Source organism: Leptinotarsa decemlineata, unplaced genomic scaffold (genome assembly GCF_025532065.1).
Source record: "Leptinotarsa decemlineata unplaced genomic scaffold, Ldec_3_MD MMD2_tig00000026_RagTag_RagTag, whole genome shotgun sequence".
Taxonomy (NCBI): Eukaryota; Metazoa; Arthropoda; class Insecta; order Coleoptera; family Chrysomelidae; genus Leptinotarsa; species Leptinotarsa decemlineata.
Window position 1 is genome coordinate 3,041,778 of NW_027412539.1, and position 21,984 is coordinate 3,063,761.

Below are 21,984 nucleotides of genomic sequence, written 5' to 3' on the forward strand. Positions count from 1 at the left end.
TATTCTAACATTTTTTGATACCTGGCATAATTCTAATGTGAGTTTATGTAACACACCTTATATAAAAAATGAATCATTTTCGAGATATGTTTACTAAAAAATGTATGTTTATTCAAAAAACTAGGTATTCGGATTCCGAGTGATTCCTCGATAAAATTAAAAGTTTGATGAAATACATAAAAGAGCTATAAATTATTCATCAAAATACTTCATTCTATCGTCTTATAGAAGTAATATTTCCAAAATTTCATACTAGGTATTTGGAATCGATGACTAATATAAAAATGGGATGAAACTCATTTTCCTCAAATGCAACACCCTGTATTCTGTAAATCAGGATAGTTATGAAATTTCAGTTTTTCTTGAAAATACAAAATATGGGCATGTTCACAATAAAACTAGAGGCTACGAAATCTCCACTTCGAAGTGTTACGGAGAGTTTATTAGAGTTAATAATTTGCCGTCATGGTTTTTATGAAAGGCAGAGTTTCAAATGTATAAGTAACAGAACGCGAATACAAAAATATTGCATTGTCTTGAATCCTAGTATGAATACTGAGGATACACTACAAAAACACACTTTTGTCTATTTTCCACGATATTTCTTTATTGTTGACTAGTTTCGGCTATTACACCATTTTAAAAACTAACTGATTACATTTAAATCTGAGTAATTTATACCTAAGTTGCCTGTGCTATCATAAATTATTTTTTTTGGTCATGGATATTACAGGTATACAAAATGTAGGTACCAAATTATTTATGATAGGATTGGAAACTTACTCAGATTTGAATGTAATCACTTAGTTTTGAACTAGTCAACAATAAAGAAATATCGTGGAAAATAGACAAAAGTGTGTTTTTGTAGTGTATCCTCAGTGAACATGAATTTCCACAAGATAAACAAGTCATCAATCGAAGAAGACTAGTATGAATGATAAAAATTATGAAACAACAAAAATTAATTGGCACTCCGGGGAGACTTCATTGATTCCAGTGGCGCATTTCCTTTTTCAGCTGCATGAAAAGTATGACAACTCAAGAATGTACCTCGTAGGCCACTAAATAGGTCCATAAGTGACAATTCACTTCTCTGGGAAGGTGTTATTCAGATGTTCTTTTACGACTTGAGAATTGTGAGGTGGCGCTCCATCTTGTTGAAAATAGATATAAACTTGGTTAGCCAGTGGCAAATCTTCAATGAAATCATTAATTTGATTTCTAAAAAACTGTGGATATTTTTCCGCAGTCAGTCAGTCGTCGAAAATTATTGGCCCCAAAAGTTTTCCTCCGATAATACCCATCCAGCAATTGAAACCAAATCGCTCTTGAAAATTTCCTTCTTGCATCAGATGTAAATTTGTTTGAGACCAGTACCCTTTATTATTCCTGTTGAACATACCCAAGTTGGTGAATCGGGTTTCATCTGAATTATTAATTTTAAATGGGAAACGTACATCTTCTCTGTATTCAGTCAAAAACTAGTTACAATAAGTCAATTTTCGGTTGTGATCGTTATCGTAAAGATGTTGGTGTAGTTGGTACTTGAATGATCGATAATTATATTTGTGAAAAATTCTCCAAAAGGAATAACTTATATCACACTCAGAAACAATTTGGCAAATTAACGCTGTACAATTCACTTCAACATAGGCCAACACGTCTACTTCTTTTTCTTCACTGTCAATTTTCTCGTTTCTAGTATTATATCTAATTTTAAACAACACAACAAATAAATTTTCAAAAGTGACAGCATATTCATTAGCCTATTTGTTTAGTTAGTCCTAGCAACAGCTTCAATTGTTTGTCACGGATAACTAGAATAACAGGACTTAGTGCATAAATATACCGAATACGTATTATTTGTTAGTAGGTATGATCGTTTCTTGCAATTATTTGGGAAAATAGAGAAAATAAAGTGAAAGTGTGTGGCATCAAAGTATTCGTAAGAAAATGATCTTTCACAAAAAGCCGACGAGCCACCCCCTTTCCACTTGAAAAAATCGAGTTAACTGGAAAAATTCATATTTGCAACTGTGAAATAATTCTTAAAACGACTGTGAAGTCATGAGCCACAAAGTCGCAGTTTTCCCATGTTACTTGATCAAAAATGAAGCGATTTACATGATCCATGATATTTTGGATCAAAAAAATTAAAATTGTAATAAAAATGATTTTATTTATCAAATAATGACAAGTGAAGTATTGTTGAATCTATAATGCCATTCTCGATCGAAATGAGTAAAAATATATAGGATGTCCCATTTGAAAATTAAAATTTGGGGTCATTTCCAGTCTAACCAGAAGTACGGCAAAGCAAGTAAATATGTCAAAAAATGTAAATCGAACTATAATACACAACTCCCCAATTTCGTTTTTCTATCCTTGATAAGAAAAAAGTTATAGGGTGAGCCACCGCAGAGAATCACCTGCTATAGTTGCCCAGAGGGCGATATAACGATCACAGCGGTTATTCAATTTTTCGATACCATTTTCCAGTACGATTTGTCTTTAGCCTCGAAGTAGGCCTCAGTTTCGACGATTCCTCTTCATCGGCGCTAACTTCCTTTCCAGTGAGCATTCTCTTGAGGTCTTGATGGAACATCACTTTCTTTTCTTCAAATGAGGCCGTTTTTCAGCGATTTCGTCCAATAACGCTTTGTAATAGTCGCTGTTGATGATTTTGCCCTTTTCAACAAAGTCGATGAATATTATACCATGCGAATCCAAAAATACTGATACCATTAACTTGCCAGCCGACTCGACTATGCATCTTTGCACGCTTTGAAATCGGCTCACCTTGTGCAGTCCACTAAGATGACGATCGTTTTGATTCTGGCCATGTTCCATCCATCGTCACATATGGACACATAAATTTGGTTTTCTATGGTTCATTAGCTTCAAACATTGCTCAGAATCATCAATTTTTTGTTGTTTTTGGTCGATTGTGAGCTCGCGCAGCATCCACCTCGAACAGAGCTTTCGTATACCCAAACATTTATGCTCGATATGTCCAACACATTTTCTTGATATCTTCAGAACCTCAGTTATCTTGAAAAACTTCACATTGCAGTCATCTGAAATTATTTTGTGCACCTTTTAGATGTTTTCATCGGCAACAGCCTCTTTGAAGCGTCCACTGCGTGCATTGTTCTTGAGACTCATTTCACCTCGTTAAAACTCAGCAAACCATTTCTTAATGGTTGATTTTGCTAGTGCAGAGTTCGAATAATGTTTATGAAGCCAAACATTGGCTTCGAATTTTTTTCGCCAAAAAGCAATGCTTCATCCACACTCAAAATAATCTATCCCATGAAGTAATAGTCCAACTGCTGTGAAATTTGTACACGAGTCTTTTGAAGGTTAGGGTTGCCTCAAAATCGTGTGGACTCAATACTGGTAGCGCCGTCTGTGTGCTAGCCTGCAAGCCTTTCAGCCCACCTAATACATTATTAAGAAATAACATATACTACATTTCATTAGTTCGGACTTCCATTGTCTAATATAAAATAAATTGATTTAAAATACCTGAAAGAATCTGGAAAAAATTAAAAAAGAGATTAGCTGAAAAATAACAATTATATTAGGCAAAAAACTGAAATTACAATGAAATAAAATACAAGCAACAACTGAACAATAAAAAAAAACTAAACTATCAACACGAAATGAAATTTAAAAATCACTAACAAGAAATGAAAATCACCCGTTATCAACCGTAGACGTTGTGGATACTAACAATCGAAACGTCGTGAAGTAACTTGGTTTGAAATCTTTAAATTTTCAATTTTCATTTCTTGTTGATGATTTTCATTTTTCATCTTGTGTTAATAGTTATTTTTTTTTATTTTTAATAAATTGATGGATGTAGCCGTTACTACGTGGTAGGAGATCATAAGATAAGTACTGTTAAGATGGCCGGCGGCTCGGGTGTACCTTCTACAGTTGTTCCGTGTGAACGCTGTAAATCCAAATTTATAAATAGAATCAAATGCAAAAACTGTTCAAATATGTTCCACATGAGTTGTGCAAAACATTGCGTGAGTGTGAAGTTCACAGATGACAATAGTGAAGTTATGTGCTGTGAGAAAGCCAACGGATGGAACGAGGACTCCGATACTGATTTTTATGATGCCATTCAAGAATCACTAGAACCTGACAAAAATGTATCATATGTATGTATCATATATGTATGTATCATATATGTATGTATCATATATTCTCAGACAAAAAGACATGATCATTCAAGAGCTTAGAGAAAAAATAGAATTGCTGTATAAACAAATGGACCTAATGAATGGGTTAGCAAATAATCCAACCAAATCGACATGTGCCCTTAAACAAAAAACTGACCATACAAGCTCGGGAACGGAGGTATCAAAAGTCGTTGCAAAAACTCATAGCAGTACTAAAACACCAGAGCAGACAAGCAGACCGGCAAAAACCGAAGAAGAACAAAAAATCGGGAATCCCCAAATAAACAAGAAAACCCTATCAGCTGAACTTCTGAAATTATAGACAGAAATGAAATATTCAGAAATAGTAAACTTGACGAAAACGAATGTAGAGAATGATCGCCCTCCAACTTCCTCAGAAGGAAGAGTTAATCCGAAAAATGAAGAATGGAAGAATGTTCACCACAGAAAAAATAACCATAAACGGTTAATCATTGGGAATAACAAAGAAACTTCCATAAAAGGAGTTAAAAAACTATTAACCCTTCACGTATCTAGAATTGATTGTGAAACCACTCCAGATATGCTTGAGACTGAACTAAAAAATAATTTTGCTGAGGCAAAATGCGAACCTTTGACACCAAAATACCCCTGCATATACTCATCGTTCAAAGTGTCAATATTTGATGAGAATTTTAAGAAAGCCATGGATCCAAAATGTGGCCTGACGGAGCATGTGTAAATAATTTTTTCAAAGGAAGGTGACTGCGGTACCGACCACATGACGTTCCTGAACCTCAACACGAAAGAAGCAACTCTTAATTGTACTTCCAGTAGAGGTGAAGTTGGTTCAAACAACTCAACAGAAACTTTTGACGAACTTGAAACCATAAGTGTATTTCATTTGAATATTCAGTCACTTCCCAAAAAAACGGATGGACTCCATATATTTTTAGAAGAGTACAAATTTGACATTATCTGCCTAACAGAACAATGGCTTAACAAAAATTGTTTGTTTTTATGTAAAATCACAGACTATAAACTTGTCTCTTATTTTAGTAGAACTGTAAATGTGCATGGTGGGGCAGCCATATTAATCCGTGAAGAAAAAAATAACACAGTGAAACAACTAGATTTGAAAGAGTTTTGCATCGAACGAGATATAGAGATATGTGGCATTGAACTTACTAAAACTTGTATGGCATTTGTCACGATTTATAGATCAGCGTGTGTTTATGATTGTGCCATTATTTTTTGCAAGTTTGAAGAACTGTTAGTGTATCTGACAGCTAAATTCACAAAAATAATTATATTAGGCGACTTCAATATAGATTTTGTGAATCAATCCGCGAATAAACTCAATCTTTGTCTTCTTCCAAATTCGTTTGGGTTGGAACCCACTATCTCTGACCACACAAGAGTATTCAACAATTGTAGTACCTGCATAGATAACATACTCACGAATTTACAAAGTGGAGAATATAAAAAAATTGGAGTAATTGTTCCTTGCTTATCCGACCAATATGGTCAATATATAATATTTGGGAGCTCCTCAGAGAGGGAAAAATTGCATGCAAAAAAAAGGTTTATAAACATCACTGGTTTGAATGACATGCAACAATCCTTGAGAGGAGTGGATTGGGGTATTTTCTCTGGCGGTTTCTCCATACAGCATATGACCTATTTTTTAATAAACACATATACTAAACTTGTCCCTTGAAAAAAACATCAAGTAGAGCCAGCAAACCAACATATTGGATGAACAATACTATAATTTTAATGAAAAACAAAGTCCACGCAGCTAAAACAAGATATGATGTGACAAAATATCATACACATAAACAGATTTTCTTAACTCTGAACAAAGAGTATCAGAATCTGATTATGAGAGAGAAACAAAATTATGATAACTTCATCTTGAACTCAGATAATAAAATCAGAGGTAGATGGAAACTAATCAAACTTGAGATGAATGGAGAAGCGGTCAGTGAAAATAATTTCAATTTCACGGCTCAAGAGTTCAACGCATATTTTGCAAACGTTGGAAAAACCATTACTGAAGGCTTGTACAACAATTTGGGCACTATCCTTCTTACTAGTGTGAGTAAAAGCCAAAATTCCGATTCCTTTTTCTTTGAACCGATTACTGAATGTGAGGTTATGAATGCAATATCAGATCTCAAAAATTCAAATTCTTTTGATGTTTACAACCTGAATAGTAGAGTCATAAAAGAGACAGCAGATTTTCTGCTCCGTTCACTGACTGTTCTTTTCAATAATTGTATTGAAGAAAGAACCTTTCCGAATAGTTTTAAAATAGCAAAAATAGTTCCGGTGATTAAAAAAGGTGACAGAGAAAATATGGACAACTATCGCCCCATAGCAATTGTTCCCATATTCGGTAAACTTCTTGAGATTATACTTGAGAACAGGCTTTATATGTACTTTCAACGAAGAAATTTATTCAACCCCAATCAATTTGGATTCAGGAAGTCAACTTCCACAATAAATGCATTGAAGAAAGTTGTCGATAAGATTGTGGAAGGCTTTGAATATAGGGAACATACTGCAGCCATTTTATGTGACCTGACCAATACACTTGATTGTGTGTCTCATTCTTTATTGATTAGTAAACTTGAGTACTATGGTGTAAGAGGGGTGCCATTAGCCCTTTTTTCGTTCTACCTAGAGAACCGAAAACAGTACATAGAATTGGATGCAGAAAATGTGTCCAATCCCGAAATTGTCAAATATGGAGTTCCCCAGGGTTCAGTTCTGGAGGCCCTCTCATTCATAATATATATCAATGATTTCTTTTCCTATATTTTACCAAATGAATGCATAGCTTTTGCTGACGACACAACTTTCTTCAGCACTAGCAAGAATGCAACAGCAAGGTGCAACAATCTCATGCTGAATAAAATTAAAACTCAAAAAATATACTTTCCAACTAATGCCTCTGTTGTAAACGGACATCATGTTAAACTGCTGGGTATCACTCTTGATGATTCCCTGAACTGGTCAGATCACGTAGAGCAGCTATGTTTGAAAATATCAAAATATATATTCCTTCTTCGAAAGCTGAGGACTATGATTAGTGATCATGCTTTATTATCTGCCTATCATGCGTTCTTTCACTCTCACATATCATATGGAACAATTCTATGGGGTAATAGTACTGAAGCAAATAAAGTTTTTGTTCTTCAGAAAAAGGCGGTAAGAATAATCTCACAGGCCAAGCAGAGTGATTCCTGCAGACCCCTTTTCGCGACATTGAAAATTATGACTTTGCCATCTATATTTATGTATCATTCACTCTTAGAAATACATAAAAGTAAAAGCAATCTCGAAACTAATGCTGATGTCCATGATCATAATACTAGGAGCCACCTACTCATACAACCGAACAGATTCAGATTGGACAAATCAAGAAACAATTCTATGAACGTTGACTGTTATAATATCTTGCCTCCTCATGTTGAAGCTTTCGATTATAAGACTTTCAAAAAATACCTAAAGAATCATGTTATCTCAAACACATTCTATTCTATGGATGAATATATGGGTGCCCAACTCTAGATATAATGCCAATGATCTAGTGCTTGTATTAGCTTTTCTAATGATATTAACTTTGATGTATGTCTATATTTATATATACCATTTATGATGTATTTTAAACTGTTCGCTCTACATAGCCGTGATTTGTCTTATTTGTACAATGTGTCTGTATGAGTTAATTGTACACCTAAAAGATAAATAAATTAATATACAATATACATAATGAAAAGAGAAATGAAAATTTCTATGTTTTTTACCACTTTCAATTGTAACTAACGTTACTGTAGTTTCGTCCTATATGGATATTCTCAAACTTATACAATAAACTAACAATGATTCATTACATTCGCTAATATATACCATTCAGGTACTTGATTGAGTACCTGTATTTGCAGTTCACAATGCGGATGTGCCAATTTAAAAACCGGAGAGTAAATTAAATCAACTTGATCATTCAACAGGTTGCACCCGCAATGTTTATGCTTGTGAATTTCCAAGGATTCTAAATAATTGAGTTTGCAACCCTTCCTTGCATAGTGCAGCATTTCCGTATCGCTTAGATTTGGAAACTTGTGGTTGCATGCCAAGAAATGGTTTGAAAACGTCGAATCATTTTTTCCTAGTCTGAAGGACCTTTCATGTTCAGCATACCGTTTTTGGAAACATAAACACTATTATACTCCGGAAACTTAAGCTTATAAACTCCAGATTTTTCCAACTTGCCGACCTTATCTTTGGCATTGAAAAGGAAATGAGATAACCTGGCATGTGGTCTGAATGCTACTTCCATAATATTTTTTCTGAAGAAACCTGCGATTATTTCTGTTCTTTTTCCAAAATATGTTAGCATTACCCATTTCTTGATTTCTGCTTGTTTGGCCTGAGGATATATCAATCTGTAAGTGAATTTCCGGCTTTGTTTCCTGACTAACTTCTGGATAGTTTCTGCTCTTTTTTAATTTTTTACAGATTCTTTCAGGTATTTCAAATCAATTTATATCATATCAGACAATGGAAGTCCGAACCAATAAAATACACCAAGAAACATTGTCAACTACCTTCAAACTAACATACATTACTTTCCATTCAGATCACGGACTTGGGATCTATGCGGTTCAATTAGGTGAATTGTATATTTCATGCCAATGAATGTATATAAATGTAGCTGTAACATAAAAGTATTTGATGTACCAATTACCCTCATTTTGTTATCTAGTAAAGGAGCACGTTTGAAAAATATTGAATTTTTACCAGATTGAAAATTTCTGGTGAGATATATTCGTTTTACTTCTTGAGTTAATATTTTCATTCATGACTCGTTAAAAACTGTATACTTCAGAACGAAATTTCAGTTCAATGAATAAGTGTGACATTTCAGAACATATCACGTAGTGGAAAACTCTCAAGACTCACTCGCGATTGAAAATTATTGAAACACAACTGTTAAAATATGAATTTGCTAATTCATATCTGAAGACTGTATCGAGGAAAGACACATACGTATAAGAAAATAAATATTTCGAAATAAAATTTCGGAACACTAATCTTTATCCCAACTACCTACACAGTAGGTTCTGGTAAATGCCTGCCGGAAACAACTACTTTCCCGGCTAATACCACGCTGAATATGGAATTATATCCAATCGACATCCATGCAATATATCTGTTGTTAATAATATTTCCCTTAAACGAAAGTGTCATATATGCAGCGAGGCCTCGTTGAAATTAATCGAGTCCCAGGCACTTTGCTGTCTGGGTCGGATCTTTCCTGCATTGATGACAGGTCATACTCCGAAACCGATGTGTAGGAGACCTACTCGAATAATTTCAGCATGGCTTTGCTTCTGGATAAACGAGAAACATGAGCCGGTATTAGCTTCTTGGTATCAGCTGGGAAAGTAGTTATTTTTCGGCAGGCCTTTACCAGAGCCTAATGAGTAGGTTCTGGTATATGCCTGATATTACTGTATTTGTAGATGAAACTCTATGCACAAATCTTGCAGACTACGGCCAATGCACTTGGAGAATAGTTTTGACACAGTTATTACTGACCGGTAACGTTTGTATATTTCGATCTTTTATTATTACCAGTATTATTAATTGATGACAAACGTTGCACCAGTGATAGAAAACGTGCTATTGTTCTATACAGGGTGTAACATAAGTACGTTGAAATATTCAAGTATTCCTGAGACAATTTTAAGAAAAAAGTTTATATGAACTCCTGATCGGAAATGCTTCGTATCGAAGATGGAGGGTGTTGGAATTGAATTTTTTGTTCGTTTTTGAAAAATATCTTTTGCAAAAAATAAGTTATTTTCACGAAATTTGGTACCCGGATTTTTTTGACGTGGGAAATCATAATTTCGTATTGATTTTCATCTATGTAACATGTAACATTATATATTTCAAATTTATCATAATTTTTTGACAGTGAAATTTCGGTACTTTTCATGAAAAAACCCTACTTCCCACATCTTTTCCAATTCAAAAAGTACACTTCCTGAACAACGCTGTAGGTGATTGTTTTTGAGATATTTAGAATTTTCTATATAGATGCATATTACTTAGCTCATAGGGCGCTAAGTGAAGTTGCTGATAACATTATATAAACTAAGTACCTATGTAGTAAATCCCGTCAAAATAAACGATTTTTTTATTTAAAATGTTCATCGGAAAATCATTCGTTTTCGAGATATGCAATATGCATATGAGCAATATGATTGGTTTTTGTCATGTCATTCGGAAACTAATGATTTTTCGATAAACACTTTGGAGGAGAAAATATTTTTTTTTTGACGAGATCCACCATAACTTAGTTTTTGTTATGTTCTCAGCGACTTCATTTAGTAGGTGATTTGCATTTATATAAAAATGTTTAAATATCTCTGAAACAATCATCTCCAGTGTTGTTGAGAAAATGTACCTTTTTCACTTGGAAAAAGTGTGACAATTAGGTTTTTTCATGGAAAGTACCAAAAGTTCACTGTCAAAAAAGTTGGGGAAATTTTAAATAATTAATGACAGGGTACGCAGCGCTCTCTAGACGTTACATAAAAATTAATAGAAAATCAGGATTTCCTAACCCAAACTACCAAATTTCTTGCAAATAACCTTTTTTTTGCAAAAGTTATTTTTGAAAAACGAACAAAAAATGTAATTTCTTAGAAATGTAGCATTCCTGGACACAAATTTATGAAGACTTTTTTTAATTGTCTCAGGAAAATGTCACTTAAATATTTTAATGTACTTCTGTTGAACCCTGTATATAGTACAGGGTTCATGAAGAAAGAATTTCACGGGGTGGTTTCAGACTTCTTATCATTGAAAAGACATATCACTACTACCACGAAAAAAATTTACTCACCTAAAACGGCCAGCCATCTCCACAAATCCCAATCAGCCAGATTCTGAACTAACGTTGAACTGACCTCTCGACCTCTTTCCACTGTTTCTGACAGGGCCCTCGTCAGGACGTCCAAGGCATGAGTTGATTTATACACTTCGGTGCGCTTCCTGCTTAAAACGGCTTTCATATCTGGAACAAACTCAACTGTTTTTATATTGTTCTGCTGCTTATGTTTTCTTATTCAATCCACCTCAATGTGATGTGTGTAGTAACGTTAGTGTATCCTCCGGTGATTTATTTATTCCAGGATCTGCACAAGTAACAGAATCTTCAAACAAAAAAGTAAAATTTTGACTGAAATTGATATTCGTACGCGAAGTACTCTGTCTGAAATGAAAAAAAATGTGTTGATAAATTACGAAATCATTGCTTGTTGATTATTTATTTCATTCGAATTACTTAGATAGTAGAAAAATGTTGATTAGTCATATTCAACGAGCCATTAATTGAGATAAAGATGAGAACTCGGAGTAGAGGGGAGTAGCGGAGGAATAGTCGAATTCGGGGTTCCCCAAGGTTCAGTGTTGGGCCCGATATATTATTCATCTAAATTATCTGTGTTATTTGGAATCTGGAGGTGAAATTTATCATTTTATTGACGATAGAGTTATAATATACATTGCAGAAACTTGAGACAATTTGAAACAAGAATAAGAAACAGATAAATATTTGGAAATAATAAAATTGATATATGATATAAAATTGAACTGAATTTTTTTTATATCATATATCAATTTTATTATTTCCAAATATTTGATACAGTTAACTGATATAATATGATAAATTGATTTGAATCATTCAGAAGTACTATATTCTATCTTAGTTCTTTCCTAACTTAATTAAGGGTGAGGTGAGTCATCAAAATGTGAAATGAAAAAATTGAAAGTTATCTCAAAGCATATTTTTTGAATAAAATATAACAAAAATTGAAGATACTCCAGGGAGTATGAAGGTGAAAAACGATACCGACCAATAATGAGTCAAAATTATCTTTGAATTTCGAAAAGATTCTGAAATACAGGGTGTTCCGTTAAAAAAAACTGAGTTTTGGCCGATTTTTATATATTCAGAATTAGTCATTGGTTCCGAACACCTTGTATAACATTCAATAACAATCCGGATATTGTTTTCTCTAATCGTTATGTTTTCAGTTTGCCCTCTTTGATTATTTGGTTCGCATGTTCCAGTTCTTCTATTTCTGAAATCAGTAGATCTGCAGTTTATTTTGGTATCAAACACATTTTTTTTATGAAACATTTCTCTTTATAATTTATAGCTGGCTTTTACCTGTGGTATAATTTATACATTCGCAAGTGGTAAGTTTGTGCAGATCATTGGCCTTTGATTATCATGAACCATGTAGTTATCTTTGTCAATTTCGATAGTAGATATTTTTTTAACCGTTTGTTTTTCTTGGCATTGGTATTTCTCTGTACAATATCAGTATATAAAATTGCGGTCAATGATAAAACTCGCCACGAATCCGTTTTTGTCATTCATCAGAAATCAACCGCCCTACCAATGTTTTCACGAGATTGCAGTCTTATTTCCAGCCCTCAAAAGTGAATTATGAGTATGCACAAAATTGTGATCTGAATGCTCTCCTTGAATATGTACAAATTAAAATATGTAAAAATTAACAAACAATCCACAAAGTCAACGTATTAGTGGAAAATCGTGAGAACTCGACAAGGTGATAGGTTGCTCTGAAAATTTTGTCCGTCTCAGTGTCATGTGTTTTTGTAGCTCCGTATCTCAATAAATATGTATTTTTGTTCTGATTGATGCGGCCGTTACTGAATGAAGATCCATAGTAATTAGATAGGTCAATTCTTGCCCCCCAAATGTGATCTGCAGTCCTTGTGGTTCTGGTTCCCTTTCAGTGAAAGAGCTTCATGGAGCAAGAGCCCAATCTCTCTACGGAACTATTCATCACTTGGAAGGATCGATTGCAGCTTGAGAAATATTGCTGATGCAGATTCTGTGGAACATGTTCTTTTCTAGGAATTAGTAGACAGTTGTCCTGGAAACACTTGCTACATTAATAGCATTACACAAGTGTTGTTCATGATGAAGAGCGAGGTTTAAACGATGAACAAGAACGAGAAAGTTTCCTACTTATTCACCAAACTGAAACACCTGTTCATGCAGCTACAGTTTCCTAAGAATATATCATCTTTCCTACCAACCGATTTCCTGGAGTCTTTGAAGTCCACTAAATAGGACAACAAGAGGATTGTTCCGAATTCTTGGGGTTCTTGTTGAATACTCTTCGTGAGCAGGAAAATAGCAGAATCAATACTCCTGACCGCTCTGGATTAAATGATTCCGTACAGTCTATCTCTTCTTGTGTTTTCAGATCTCCTGCTGGAAAAATCCTCACTTGTTTACTTTGTAGTACATGTTCAAGAGGTAGCAAAAGCATATGTGACTTTCTGGAAATTCAACTAGTGTTTTCTAATATGACTGATATAACCAGTCTGTGTTAAGCTTATTCTTAAATCATCTGAGAATAGAACTTTTACCAGGTGATGATCAACTGTATTGCCAAATATGCGCCAAACTAACTGACAATATGAATATAATATAAAACAATAAGTATATCTGAGGCACCAGTCAATCTAATATGTTTTTTTTCGTTAACCAGTTATCGCACCCCTACGAACGATAACCCTCAGAAGTCGAAACTTGTCCAAGCTAAGGACTAACGAGGTCTTACCTCTTAACACGTTATTCCTAAAACGGGATGGACGATAGCAAGTGGAAATCGAGCGTTCAGCCTGGGGCTTGAACCATCGACTTACACATCGGCCGATTGAGGGAGTGAACAAAGCACCCACGTCGAACCGCCCCGCCCGGCTACCGACCGACCAAATATAATAATAACACTGATGATCTTTTAACGTGACTGAACTTTTGATGGAGGAACCAAACTTTCACGAAGGTTCGAAATAGATGAACACTAGCAGACCACTATTATCTAGCAGACCACTATTATAATCTTCATGCTGTCATTGTTCACTGTGGATCTAGCGTTGAATCTGGTCATTATTACGCCTTGGTCAAAGACGAAATGGACTGGTTTGAGTTTGACGATAGTTGAGTCAATATAAATTCTGGTAATATCTTGAATTTATTGGAGCCTCTGAAGACATTCTGCAATTCATTTTAAGGAAGAGATGATATTGCCAGATTAAGATCTTCAGATGATGTAGTGCTGCAGGTTTTTCCGGGTTTTCCTGAAACTGTAAAAGCAAATGAGCCACTGAAATCAAATAAGTCGCCCCGGAGCGTTAATCAATTTTTGTTTTCGTTTCATAAGTTCATATTTTGTGTTACTTTCGTTTCCTGGAATATAGGGAAAGTGAATATTTCATTAACTACATTTTGTGATATGATCTTCACAAACTATATTTTCAAAATATATCACATGTTTTGCTATCACACTGGCTTTTTCATAGTGATTAACATAATGTATGTGAAAACCCACGAAGAAATGACCATGGTTACTGTATGGTGGCCAGCGACTGGTGTGCTTCACTGTAACTTTCTGCAAGCGGGCCAAATCATTAGAGCAGATTCCTATTGTGAGTAAATGACCACAATGTATCGGAAACTGCGTTAGCAGCAGCCGCCACTGGGCAACACAAGAGGTCCAATCCTTCTCCATGATAACGCCTGTCTAAACCTTTCACAAATCACAGTCCGAAAATTGAACGAATTGAACGTCGAAGTGTTGCCTCACCCACCATACACCCCAGACCTTTCGCCAACCGACCACTAGATTCTTAAGCACTTCCATAACTTCCTCACTAGTAGAACCTTCACCAATCAAGACCAGACGCAAATGGCCATCGTCGAATTCATCGAATCTCGAGCACACAATTTTTATGTTGCTACAATCAATCAACTTGTCTTATGTTGGCGAAAGTGCTATGATTCAGAAGACGCATATTTTCAATGATTTTAATTAGTATTCACTGTAATATCACACTTTCGAGTAGACTCATGAAACTGGACAAAATTTGTGGAACAACCCAATAGTACGGAGGCGTTTGTTCTCTATAAAATCTAGTACTCTGAAATCCTATTCAAATGAATTCTCATTTCACGTATTATGAAAAATAATTTGAAACATACATTACTGTATCACGAAGCAACTTTCACGATCTGAATGAATAGCTTTTCAGAGTATAAGGTGACATTTAATAGGGGTTTAACTCTGAAGACATAAGCTTACTCATAGATCTTATATACCCTGAAAACTTCTGCGAACACTTTTTTCATTGACGTTCGAAAGATGTTCGGTGCGGTTCCGACTCAAACTTCGCAATCTCTAACTCGAACAGAATCCGCTGTGATAAACTAGCAGAGGTCGATAAAAAAAGTTGCAAAGCACTCATTAAATTACGCAAACTACCATTCAAACTGCCACTCCGCTACCTAACGTTACCTGTTATGTATCTCTCTGCTTCCGAAGAGATCTGTTCAGGAATCGCCGAGAAAGTTTTGCGTGCCGCTTCGATACTGCTATTGAAATGTTTGTCGATATGGAGATGGCGGAGATGCTGTATTTTGGAGTCATTCGTAAGCTGAAAATGTGAAATCTAGAATATACGTAAGGTGGAGGTAATATCGGCAAAATCAATGATGATAAAAATAGACGTTTTCATTTCTATCATCAACATCAATAACAAATATACAAAAATTCAGTGAAAACAATAGAATAGCACTCTTCTACGCAACCATACGGGGTGTAACATAAGTGAGTAAAAATATTTAAGTGAAGTATTCCTAAGACAATTTTAAGAAAAAACTCTATATAAACTTGTGTACAGGAATGCTTCGTTTCGGAGATACGAGGGATTGAAATTGAATTTTTTTTTTCGTTTCTTGAGAATGACTTTTGCAAAAGTTATTTGTACACGGGGTTTTTTTCGACGTGGGTGTTCATAATTTCGTATTGATTTCCATGTAACATCTAGAGGGCACTGCGTAGGCTATTATTATTTATTTCAAAATGCTTCTAACATTTTTGACGGTGAACTTTTGGTACTTTTCAAAAAAATAAACTAATTTTCACACCTTTTCCATGTAAAGAAGGTACACTTCCTCAAACACGCTGGAGGTGATCGTTTCTAAGATATTTACATTTTCTATATCGATGCTTATTACTTAGTTCGTGGAGCGCTAAGCTGTGGAAATTATGTTCTTTCAAGAATAGTGCCATAAGTTCACTGTCAAAGAAGTTAGGGCAATTTGAAATAAATAATGACAGCGTACGCGGCGCCCTCTAATTGCTACATGAAAATCAATGCAAAATTATGATTTTCCCCGCCAAAAAAAATCCGGGTACCTAATTTCGTGCAAATAACTTATTTTTTTGCAAAAGTTATTTGTAAAAAACAAATGAACAAAACGATCAATTTCGAATACCTGTATCTATGAAACAAAGCATTTCAAGACACAAGTTTATAGACTTTTTTTTTCAAAATTATCTCAGGAATACGTCACTTGAATATTTCAACGTACTTATGTTACACCCTGTGCAACAGCACCGGTTGCAGGAACTATTGTCAAGAAGGAAAAGAAGTAAAATAAAACCAAAAACTGAATCTGAGACAAATATGTGAAATATCACAAAACACACATGATAACATCAGTGAAAGCTAGTAATCTATTGTCAATAATCAAACTGAAGGTTTTTGATATATATTTTTCTCAGTAAAAATGTGACGAGTCCTTCAGTTCATCAGAAATACAGGTATAAATTCCCGCGATATCATAGAAAAAGCTGAACTGTGGAGCCAAAATTTGTGCATGACTTTCAGTCGAAACGAATTACTTACATTGTGAGCTTCTGGTAGCATCTGATTTTTTTGTGAAGAGGTATAAAGGTTTTTTGTCGGAAGAATTTTGTGACGGAATACACAACGATTCAAATCACTCCGTTTGACATTGACAACCACCCAAACCGACTAAATAAAGTAGATGCTGGATCCCGCAAATGAGTCAGGTATAGTCGAAGTGAACTATATTGTGCACTGTTAAAGTTGTCGGCACTCTCAGAGGCCTAAAAAATCAATACATAGAAATGAACCGGCAGCAAACTAGTCTTCGTGTACTGTAGATTTGGCGGTTCATATTGGCTAATTTTTATTTTATTTATTCATATTGGCTGAAGAGTCATGAAATTGAATTTGAAGTCATGTTACGGTGACGAATAGAAATTGGAGAATGCGGTCTTGGTTAACACCGTCTTGTTCAGTTCAGGAACTGATTGCGATTTGAGTGTTGAAATTTGATATTGGTGAAGTTATAATAACTCAAAATTTTTGTTATCTGTTTAAAATGTGACGTCATTGGACAAGTACTAATAGTTATAACGAGTGTGATGACAAAGCAGACTTTTTCCAGTGTAATGATTCCAATAGCGAAAGTCAACAATGCAAAAAAGAGATACCAGTGAATGCGATTCGGATGGATTTGAATATTGAAACACAGAGAGTATGTTTCATTGTATATAAGAGTCTACATCTCAAGTTTGGTTTCGAAAGAAACAAACTATTGCAAGCAACATCAAATTTGACCGAAATTCCTTTCTCAACTGTACGTAAAATAGTCAAAAACAAATCTTATGAACGCAATACGTTATATGATACAGGATTACCAAAACCTTTAGATGTTTAATCTATCGAAATCATTGAAAAAACAATATATTACTGTTACAAAAGCAAAGAGATTTCTATAACTGAAATCACAAGGAAGAAATTGAACACTTTTGGTTTGGATGGGTTCTGAATTATTTGAAATTATGTGAAAGAAAACTTGAGGAGTGTAATGTTGACTATCAGAAATGGTTTGAAAACACATTGATCCCAAATTTGGATGTGAATAGTGTAATAGTTCTTAACAACGCTTCCTATCATTCGCGACAGCTCATCAAAGTACCGAATAAAAAATCGAGGAAAGATGAAATGCAAAGTTTTTTAATAGATAACAATTTGTATTTTGAAGATAACTATACCAAAAACCAACTACTTGAAGTTTTACAGACAAAAATATTTGAAAAAGTGTATGCCCTTGAAGGTATTGCTGAAAAGTATAGACACACCATACTGAGACTTTCCCCCTATATTTGTGTTTTCAATCCCATCGATTTGAATTGGGGAAAATTGAAACAAAGCATCAGGCGTAAAAATAATTTTTCAAAATTTGATGAGAAGGTACTAGAGCTAATTGAAGGAGGAGTATATAATATTACCATAGAAGACTGGCAAAAAAGGATTAAACAAGTAATTTTAGTTGAAAAAAACTATATGGAGATTGGACACTTCCATATTAATGGTGGAAATGAATTCATTATTGATTTAAATGACGACAGTGATAGTGAAACAGAGAATATGTTAGTGAAGTGTTGGTGAAGCGATCGATTTTATATATATATGTGAGTAAGTAGTATTCAGAAGTAATTTCAATTATCACCCTGTTATTTGAATCCCTCACTTTCTCACTCACCTATATAAACGAAATATTTACTATAATATATTACTATATTTATTTTCATTATATTATAATATCATATATAATATTATATAACATTTTATAACATTATATTATAATAATATCATATGTTTTTTATATACAGTGTGGTCCACTAAGTGTGCAACAAATGGAAAACTTTTTTATTATCGATTTCTCAGAAAATATTATTCTTGACAAAAGTTGGTGCATGTTCCAAAACTATACCATGGCTTTATGACAAACACCATACAGGATAGGCCAAAAAATATAAAGTTCGTTCAGGAGTAAAGTACCCTTATTTCAAAAAATATAGAAATATGTTGGGGAGAAAAGTTGCTTGGAATCAAAAGTTATGTTTAGATACGAAGTCATGGCCTGCTATTCGATTTTTTTTTCTTTTGGAAAATTTTGAATTACCCCCGTATGATACATATTTTCACAATTTTGATTTAATATGTATTTGAAGTAGCCACAATCAAATCAGTTTGGAGTATTTTTTATCAAATTAAAGTGTATTTGTAAAATTTACTTGGATTTGTATTTTTTAAGGTGACCGTCAACTCCATGTTTGTTGCAACGATATTTAACAGAACTCTAGAATAAAACAAATACTCTTTTTAACGAGCCAAATACTTTACTAACTAAATGTTCATATGAATAAACTGTCAATAAAAGTATAAAATTTCTTTCATTCTGACAACAATGCCTCAACTAGAACATTAAGAAACAATCCAAAATCTATCGCAGATAGCCATGAACAAAAAACACATACGCCCTTAAACAATGATGTAGTTTGATAGGTTGGCTTCTTAAAACAAGCCTGTAAAACGTTTTCACATTTGTCCTTAATTAAAAATGCCTCGCCCAGTATTATTAATAGAAGCATAGTAATCAAAATGTGGTTGGATGAGATGATGAGGGATGAGATGATGGGATGAGAAAAAAATTTCCAATATTCTCCAGGGTATGACTGGAGAGTTGATTGACGTGAATATTGGAACCACCTGTGCCTGTAGTACATTGGAATCCGGTATGGGACAATGATCCGTTATCCCGTTTAATATTCTCACATATAGCAAATTGACGCTGTTGAAAGAAAGTTATTGAAAGTCTTGTCGTTTCGCATTATAGGTACTTACCCCCAAAGGGGAATTGACTAGTCTATCCTTTTGAACCAATTTATATCATTATATATTATTATATTTATTATATCATTGAATACACGTAGACTGTTTATTACAATCGGATTCCTATATAATTGAATAAACAATAACATATATGTTATATCGTGAGTAGGACGATCTCACCGGTATCAGATTACCAAGATAACGACTTCCAAGACTTTGAGTCAGCAGAGTCAGCAGAACCTGATACTTTTGTTATTTCCTATCGTCTCCTGCTGACACCGCTGTCTACACATTATAAATGAACCCTGCGAGGTCAAATCATGGTCAGAACTAATTTAGAATTCGTTTAGTATCAACTTAGATTCTGTTCCATTTTTCATTGTAGTTTTTGTAACGACCTTTTTTGTGTGTTATTCAAAGAAAGTCTGTAATCGAAAATAAAGTGTTTTTTAAAAAGTCATATTCAAAAGAGTGAATATAAATATCTTGTACTCTGCTACAACAAAAAATAAATGTTATGTACCACGCCTCAAATCAAAATAGGAGAAAACAGTTCATTATCAGAAATGTGAATCTCAGAGCACCTTGAATATAATGTGGTATAGTCTATCGATTCCCAATTGAAACGGCAATAAAGATAAGAGTTCAGTCATAAACATTTCTTGCCTGTGGCCTCTAGTCGCCCAGATAGTTAGTGAACGTGCTATCAAATGTAGTTGAGGATTAAAGGCTCGGCTATCTAGACTGGCTGAATACTAATTTTTTGTCCGTTTCACAATATTTATTTATCAGTGCCGTGTGTTCGTTGAGTTAGGTGAGGTAGTGAGTGGTTTTACAAACCGTCTTTTGAAAACTTTTCCTAGAGATCAATTACCCTAACACCAAACTAATATTTTTGCACTCGACGCACGTTTCGCTAACAAGGTTAGCATCTTCAGGAGAAGCAAATTGATACTGAATCTGAAGACAAGGGTTAGCTGTTCATATACCTGAAGTTTTTTGGTCCGATGTGGACTTTGTTTGTTAAATGATGATTATCCTAATTAATTTTTCGGTAATTAACTAGTGGAACCACTACCTGCAAATTAATTTGTCGACAATAGATTAAAAAGCGGACAAAGCGAGTGCAAAAATATCAGTTTGGTGTTAGGGTGATTGATCTATAGAAAAAGTTATCAACTTTTACACCAAAGGTTCCAATCTCAAACAGATTTTCGTGAAAATCTTGGTGTTTTCGGGTACCTTCATCAATATGGCTTTCTGGAGACCTTTTGAAACAAATGATAACATTACATGTGAGGAATCTGTGTCAATCGACAGGGATCCGGAATTTGAAAATAAGGACTTACATGTTCAAGTTCAGCGAGAAATTTTAAATATTCATAAATGCTCGAATAAGGAAAACTGTCACACTGCTATTGTGAATAGAATATGGGAGTTTACGAAACTATCTCGTTCGACAGTTCTTCGAGTCATTAAAATAGGAGATGTCATTGACCATGCAATGAAACGAAAACAAAGGAATAAAAAATTCGCAAACGTTGATGGTGCTAGAAAAGATGTGATTCAGCGAACAATTTATGGTATATATCAAAAAAAATGAACTACCAACCTTGGAAATGATTTGGTATAAATTACTCGACTATCCCGATTACAATAACAAATCTTCAGAAACTCTACGAGGTGTCTTATTGTCTTGTGGTTTCAAATATAACAAATTGAACAATCGGATGGTCATAATGGAATTGACACGCATTGATCAACTCCGACAAGAATATTTGAGGCGAAGGAAAGCTACCGAGAATCCAGCAGACATATAATCTACCTCGACAAAACTTGGTTTGACACCCATGATGTTGTCAAATATGGCTGGGTAGACGAAACCAAGTATTGTGCTTTGAACACACCTTCTTCAAGGGGAAAACGTGTTATAATTTTGCATGCCGGGAATGAAAGTAGTTTCGTACCTAACGCTTTGCTTCTGTCGGCCAAAAATATAAAAGATTCATCTGCTGATTACCACGGAGATATGACTGCGGCATTATTCGAAACCAGGTTCAGTGAGAAGCTTCTCCCAAATATTCCTCCAAACTAGGTTATTGTTATGGATAAGGCTTCGTATCATTCTCGGTTATTGACTAAAATACCAAACAATAACACAAAAAAGCAGATTTTGTTGATTTCATGCGAAATC

General features: G+C 34.4%; 1 protein-coding gene across 4 annotated transcripts in view; it reads right to left on the minus strand.

Annotated features, from left to right (window-relative positions):
* The window catches only part of prom (prominin), a 455,259-nt gene that overhangs the window by 254,299 nt on the left and 178,976 nt on the right, over positions 1 to 21,984 (minus strand). For all 4 annotated transcript variants that reach the window (XM_074171615.1, XM_074171614.1, XM_074171616.1 and 1 more), the window contains 2 exons: positions 15,593 to 15,731; positions 11,098 to 11,268 (listed from right to left, as the gene is read on the minus strand). In XM_074171615.1, the coding sequence (XP_074027716.1) occupies positions 11,098 to 11,268; positions 15,593 to 15,731 (310 nt within the window). The remainder of the gene's footprint in view (positions 1 to 11,097; positions 11,269 to 15,592; positions 15,732 to 21,984) is intronic.